The sequence below is a fragment of the Triticum aestivum genome, chromosome 5B (assembly GCF_018294505.1).
Source record: "Triticum aestivum cultivar Chinese Spring chromosome 5B, IWGSC CS RefSeq v2.1, whole genome shotgun sequence".
Lineage (NCBI taxonomy): Eukaryota > Viridiplantae > Streptophyta > Magnoliopsida > Poales > Poaceae > Triticum > Triticum aestivum.
Genome location: NC_057807.1, coordinates 103489287 through 103496255, shown reverse-complemented (window position 1 = coordinate 103496255; position 6969 = coordinate 103489287). Strand labels below are relative to the sequence as shown.

Genomic DNA, 6969 nt, shown 5'->3' with positions numbered 1-6969 from the left:
AAGTCGCTATACCTGGCCATCGCCCCATCTACCGCCCCCCTCCCTCTTTCGATGGTTTGGTCCATCCGCCTGCCTCTGAAGATCCACATCTTCATGTGGCAATGGATTCGCGGTCGGATTCCGTCCGGGGTGGAGGTGCGCAAGCGCAATGGCCCGGGTACTGGCGTATGCCCGCTCTGTGGGGTTCCCGAAGACTCGAACCACATTTTCTTCTCCTGCGTTTCCGCCCAGTTCCTCTGGAGCTGTTTTCGCGAAGCGGTCGGTGGAGATTGGTGCCACACCAACTTTCCGGACTTATTTGCCGAACTCCAGATGTCCCCCGCGACTTCTCGCCACATTAGGTGGCTTGAGATTGGGGTCCTCGCCTGGACCCTCTGGACTGTCCGCAATAAGCTAGTGATTCAGCGCACTCCTCTTCGTCGGTCTACTGACGCTCTCTTCAAACTCTCGGGTTTCTTGCAGCTTTGGCGGCCGCTTAGCCGCCCCCTGGACCGTGACGCCATCTCAGCCTTCATCGCCGACCTCCAATCATTGGCCGTTCGCCTGTCGCCACCGCCCCCGCCGCCTCCGTCGGAGCCAGACTAGGCGACATCTTCGTCCGGCGTGTTCTGTCCTTTTTTATTTCTGGGCTTGTTGAGCTGTGCCCTCAGCAGAACCTTTGTACTTGATCGTGAGACTTGGGTGTGTGCGTGTTTGTGGACTTGATTCTGTATGTGTGCTCTCTGGCGGTTTGCTTTATCTATAAAGCGGGGCGAAAGCCTTTTTCGATAACAAATTATGGTGAACCAAATTTGAAAGCTAGATCTAGTCTTTGGTTTATTGCATGATTGTTGATTATACCGAGCAGGAGATGATTCCACATTGATATCTTATTTACTCTCGTAAAATTTGATTCTGTGTAATAGTCCAGGAATAAGACTTGGAGTACTACCACCTACTTCCATTGTGTACAAGAAAAGAAAAGAAAAGAGAAAACAGAGCCAGATGTTCTGCCTTACCGACAACAGCAATGAAGTGAGCAAAGCACAAACCAGTGCAGCATTTGCCTCAATTCCCAGGCATCAGCAGGGCGTGTTTTCTATCGTTTCATGAAAAAAATAAAAAGGGCACTAGCAAGGCACAACCGGCTGAGCTAGCCTAGCGATGGAATGGAAGAAGGCAGGAGATGGGAGGTGACAACAGGTGGACGCTACAGTGCATAGATGCGTTATTGTGATCTGCAGCTCTATACAATCTTGCTATACAGAAGCCTGAACTGAATGCATGGTAACCATTCCGTTTGAAACGTAGGAATTTCTCAGCAAACAGTTCAATTGCCGCAAGAGTCAAGGGTGAAAAAAATTCGAGCCTTCTATACGGGGTCTAGCATGTGTGATCATGGCGTGTGTGCCTCTCCCTCGGTCTCAGTCTCAGTCTCAGTGCTGCTGCTCCCTCTTGTTTCCTGTCGACAAAAAGAAGAAGAATGAGGTCAGCAATGGCGGTTTCAGGGGAATTAATTAGCCCGGAGGCATTGAGGCATGCATCTCATCGTGTGAGGTGGTCGATCGATCACCTTTGTGGAACCACGACCGGCGGCGGCCGGCTCGCCGGATCCGCTGCTCGTGGCTCTGCAGGAGCTCGTCGACGCGCCGCGGCTCCGAGAGCAACGGCCCTGAGTAGTCCACCCTCTTCATCTTCCCCTTGTGCTTCTGATGAAACCACGACAAATGAGACAGCTCGTCAGCTCCAGATGATCAGAATAACCATGTGTTTGTAAAAAAAATTGGTGTATAGGATGATGAGCGTGTGACTGACCTTGCTGGTCTTGAGCTGCTTGGCGTCCAATGGCTCCCTGGTGGACCTGCTGTTGTAGGCTTCGGATGAGGTGAACGCCTCTGCGACCTGCGCCCACTGCTTGATCATCTCCTGCTTCTCCGCCTCGTATGGACCTGTGGTGGCGCTGGCCGTCGTTCTTGCGCTTGCGGCGTCGCCTCCGTCGGTGTTGGTACTTCTTGGTCCCCTGGGAGCGCTCCTCTTGGTCGTCGCCGCGTCCGGCACTCTGGGCTTCTTGGCCCAGGCGAAGCCGGTGGACGCGGCGAGCTGCACGGGGCCGCCGGAGAGAGCGAGGTGGTCGGGGAGCCGCGTCGGCGCCGGCGCGTCCTCCTCCTCCTGGCAGCTGCAGGGCGTCTGCCTAGTGCACGGCGGCTCCGGCTGCGGGGCGTCGTTGTCGTGGCGCTCGCTAACGGTCGCCGGCTCGGGCCGCAGGCCGCCGTCGACTTCCAGGGGGAGCGACTCTTCGGCGTGGACGTGGCTGTGATGCCTCTGGCTGGTGTCCTGCATGCTCTTGTGCGCCCTTGACAGCCGCTTCGCCGTCGGCGGCGCGTTGTTCCTCCTCCTGGACTCTTCCCGGAACTTGGCGTCCATCTCCTTGTTTGGCGCGCACTTGGGCAGGCTTGACGGCTCGCATGCGTACGGTTCCGTGGAGAAGTAGTCGGAGGCGAGGGCGGTGGAGGCTGTGCCGCGTTCTGCGGGCTCGACGGAGAGGAGGGCGCCGAGGAGGCGGAAGGCGGCGTCGGGCATGGCGGAGCCGAAGGTCTCCGCGAGGCGGCTCTCGTAGGGGGCCTGCGGGCGGAAGACGGAGGCGTTGGACGACATGCCGGCGCGGTTCCAGTAGGCGTCGGGCGGCGAGCCGCAGAGCTTGAAGATCTTGTGGATCTGCTCGACCTCGGTGCGGCCCTGGAGGACGGGGCGGCGCGCGTGCAGCTCGGCGAAGACGCAGCCGGCGCTCCAGAGGTCGACGGAGGGGTCGTAGGCGGTGGCGCCCAGGAGGAGCTCCGGCGGGCGGTACCAGAGCGTGACGACGCGGCTGGTGAGCTGCTGCTGCGTGGGCGAGTTGGAGAATACGTTGGCGAGGCCGAAGTCGGCGACCTTGAGCACGCCGTCGCTGCTCACCAGCAGGTTGGCGCACTTGATGTCCCGGTGCATCACCCCGCGCGCGTGGCAGTGCTCCAGCCCCGCCAGCAGCTGCCGCATGTAGCACTTGATCTGCACCATCCAAATTCATCAATCAGTTAGTGTGATGGATGCCGTGGTGATGATGGTAACAAGGCAATGCAATGCAATGCAATGTGCCTACCTGGGGCTCGGAGAAGGAGAGGTCGGGGGAGGAGGCGAGCCCGGCGAGGTCGTGCTCCATGTACTCGAAGACGAGGTAGATGCAGGCGGAGGAGCGGGAGGTGATGAGGCCATGGAGGCCGATCACGTTGGGGTGGCCCTGCAGGCGGCGGAGGACGATGATCTCCCGCGCCATGAAGCGCACGCTCTCCGGCTCCACGCTGTCGAACCGCACCTTCTTGAGCGCCACCAGGCGGCCCGTCTCAAGGCTCCGCGCGCGGAACACGCTGCTGTACGTGCCCTGCCCGATCTGCACCCACCAACAACAACAACCCGCCATTGATGAGCTTTCTTTCTTTCTTTCTTTCTAATTGCCGCGAGAGGAGTCAAGAGCGAGCGAGCGAGCGAGCTTGCCTTCTCGAGCTTCTCGAAGTTCTCGGCCTTGAGGGGGACCCAGCCCTGCACGGCCTCGGCGGCCACGGCGCTGAGCCACGCCGGCCACCCGGCCGCCACCTGCTCGCACTCGATGTAGCGGTGCAGGTTCCCCAGCCGAGCCGTGCCACCGACGACGTTGCCGCGCGCGCCCTTGCCCTCGTCATCCTCCCCATCCCCGCCAAGATCAAGCGCCTCCCGCCGCACAGGCCTGCTCCATATCGACGCCGACGCCGACGCCGACGCGCTCCCGGGCACCACCTCGTACCCCGACGCCGACGACACCTCGTACCCCGGTGACCCTAGCGACGCCCCCTTGGACACGGCGCACCCCATGGCTCCGTGCCGTCGACCAAGAAAGAAACAAAGAAGCGAGAGGAGGAGCAAGAACCAACCAGGGGGAGGAGCAAGAAACAGGGGAGGGCTCCTCTGCTTTGGCGCCCCCCACCTTCTTCCTCCTCCTCCTCCTCCTCCTCCCGCCCTGTCTCCTCTGCCTCCTCTCCACAAGGCACGAGCAATGCAAATGCGCAAATCCAAAGCGGCTACCTCTCCTCCTAAAGATAGAAAGGAAATCTAGATTACCACCACCACCACCAAGGCCAGCCTTGCTGCAGCTGCCTTTAATTGGGCTTTTCTCCTCTTCTTCCTCCTCGCCCTCCTCAGTCTGTCTGTCCCCCCTTTTGCTTTAATTCCTTGTGCTGGCCTTGAGCCAAGAGAAGATAAAAATGGGGAGGGACATACGATTGTGTTTTCCCCCCTATCACACCATGCTAAAGATAGCCAAAAGCTGGGCTGCCATGGTTAAGTGCAACAACCCCTCTTATATTCCCAGGGAAGTAAGAACAGGTGCAACTGATCCAGAAACAAGCCTAGTGTCTTACATCTACATGTATGCATACTTTTCTCTGTTTTTTTTTCACATAAAAATGTACCTCCATTATTATTTAGTTACTACAATGAGGTTACTGTAGGAAGTCAAAGAAATTGATGTGCATGCAAGTATAGGAACGTGGTGTCCGGGTTTTGGGCGGGAAATGTTCATGTGATTGCATTATGTCGCCAGGGAAGTGTAGGTGGCCATGCATGCGTGTACTAGCCGTTTGTATTTAAGCCCTACGTTGGCCTACCTGGTTTTCTCCCGGTCTCCACTTTCTTGCACCGTGCGCTCAAAATTGAATCATCATGGCTAACGGATTTAATTAGCACCCTACTACTACCTGTTATGTGATGATGGCGCTGATGCTAGGTTAATAACAGTGATGATTAATTAAGTAGTGCTGGTTTGTTTGGGAGAAACATGGAGGTACCATGTGATCACCATCTGTTAATCAGCCATAAAGAATTAGAAAGTGATGGTTCAGCACTTTAGCTGGTCTTGTTTTTTCTTTCTTTCCCTTTTTGGTCTTTGTATGTGCTCACAATGTTGCTGCCCCACCATTTTCATGGGACTTGGAGGGTGGCGTGTTAGCTCGGGGGATGCTTGACTATTGCGCCTATGGACATTATAGCAGGTAAGAAAATTTATGACAAGAATCGTCCAAGGAACAGTTGAGTTCTGATCCAATTTTGTTGGTGGAATTTGTTGTTTTGATGACCATCAAATCTGTAGTACTCATTTATATTCTCTTTAATCATGAACTAGAACAATGCCTGTGCGTTGCAACGGGATATAAATATCCTAGCATGTTAGCTTGTAAGTTACCTATCAATAATAATGCGATTGTGTAAATAAATATTCATCAAATTCTACACGTGAATTATCTTATATTTTGATTAGAAGTTTGGTAAGTAAAGTAAAATGGAGTTGGTTCAAAAGGTAAGTAATTTAAAGTGATTGATTATCATATACATGACAGTTGGACAAAGGGATGGTGAAAAAAAAGATGCAATGGAAACCTTACATTCCTTTTAAGTAGTAGAGATGCATGATTTGAATTTTTCTTTGGACTTTACCTTGAATGTAATATTAACTATGCATACACGCATATCATAATTTGTTAATGTGGACGTCGAGCGAGCTCAACTCGACTAAAAGAGATTCGTTAGTTAGCAAGTCAACGAGCTCAAAATCCCAATTCGGCTCAGCTTGGTAAATACTCGCTATTCTTTTTTTGGTGAACAGTAGGATTGTGATGCATGATTTTTTTTTAAATATCTGTGCAACAGATAGAAAGTGAAAGAGAACCTAGCTATAGCAAGATAGCTAAAAGGGTTAGCTCCTTGGACCATATAAGGTTGAGTTTCTAGCTGGCGAAATGTTTTGTGTTGTGCTTATAAATCCCATTTGATCAATTAAATGAGAGGAAGACGTGGAGCAGCAACCAGAGCCGGTGAGTGGAGTTACTATAGGTGCATGTTCCCTATCTTCAAGCAACTCTAGCAGATTCTCCAAATCGCAGCCACTAGAACTGTTTTGGAGTACCTTCCATATTTAGAGTTTGGAGAGCCAATGTGCAAACTTTAGGTTCTCTAAAAACACTAGTACAATTAAGGTCTATGCACATAGTTCGAACCCCTATTGCACACTGTTTCAGGAACCGTGTGCTTGACTTGATTGGCGATCGGGGTACCATCACACACCATAAGAAAACGAAACTGCCGTGCACGCGATGTTTCGTGGCCGATATACACCCGACGCTTGAATCAAGCGAGGTAGAAGTACCGGCCAAACCCATCTCATTGTGGCCGCAACTTGTCGGTCGTAAGTCGGGCGCAACTTTATCATTCGCATAGCAGCGTTCTAAGAAAATTGCGTGCTATGGGAAGGGTGTTTTCAAATGGTCGGCAGAAGAGAATGGTGTACGATTTTAGGAAGGATCGCACACGTAGGAAAAACCGAAACCGTTTGGGATGAGCGATCTTTTCGAGAAAATTACCTTATTAGTAATCGTGTCTGATGGTGTTATCACTCTCAAACGGTTTTTCAGGGTGAACTGTGTGTAACGTGTCCGGTATTCACACATGATTATGGATGCACAAATGTGTGCGATGAAGTTTTCTATCGCATTCGAGCACTTTAAAAGAAGCGTGCGCGTTGTTCGGAGGCTCACGAGTCTTTTTGTTAGGAAAACCATGTGCAATGTTATGTCCGAGCATTTATTTTTATATAATTTAATTATTAGAATAGCTAATTCACAGGAAATTATATGCCAATTTTAATGTAGACATAGATGAACATCTTTCATATCATCAAACATACAATCAACATATGTTCAAGAACTACAAGCATTAAATTAAAAGAAATACATCATCACCAATTTGACACTAAACATTTGGCAACAACAACTTTACAGACGCTAAAAAGAGAGTGGAATGACATTTGCGTTGTTGTTGAAGGTGATGCCCTCCTCCATGTGGAAGGCTTTAAGAACCTTATTATGAATTGTGAGTTTATGATCAGATCTATCCATGAATATTATTTGATTTTTCTACGAACTCTTTTAT

General features: G+C 51.8%; 1 protein-coding gene across 1 annotated transcript; it reads right to left on the bottom strand.

The window, feature by feature from the left end:
• Positions 1 to 1207: 1207 nt before the first annotated feature.
• Positions 1208 to 4299, bottom strand: LOC123110626 (protein IMPAIRED IN BABA-INDUCED STERILITY 1). The gene is made up of 5 exons (XM_044531187.1): positions 3508 to 4299; positions 3116 to 3403; positions 1795 to 3024; positions 1553 to 1688; positions 1208 to 1441 (listed from the first exon to the last, which is right to left on the bottom strand). The coding sequence occupies exons 1-5, from the start codon at positions 3859 to 3861 to the stop codon at positions 1416 to 1418; spliced, it is 2034 nt and encodes a 677-aa protein (XP_044387122.1). The 5' UTR covers positions 3862 to 4299; the 3' UTR covers positions 1208 to 1415.
• Positions 4300 to 6969: the final 2670 nt, after the last annotated feature.

Coding starts and splice junctions, on each gene's coding strand:
- LOC123110626 (XM_044531187.1), bottom strand. CDS start 3,861: ATGGGGTGCGCCGTGTCCAAGGGGGCGTCGCTAGGGTCACCGGGGTAC. Junction 3,025..3,115: donor TCTCCTTCTCCGAGCCCCAG/GTAGGCACATTG, acceptor TGGATGGTGCAG/ATCAAGTGCTACATGCGGCA. Junction 1,442..1,552: donor CCGGTCGTGGTTCCACAAAG/GTGATCGATCGA, acceptor TTTTGTCGACAG/GAAACAAGAGGGAGCAGCAG.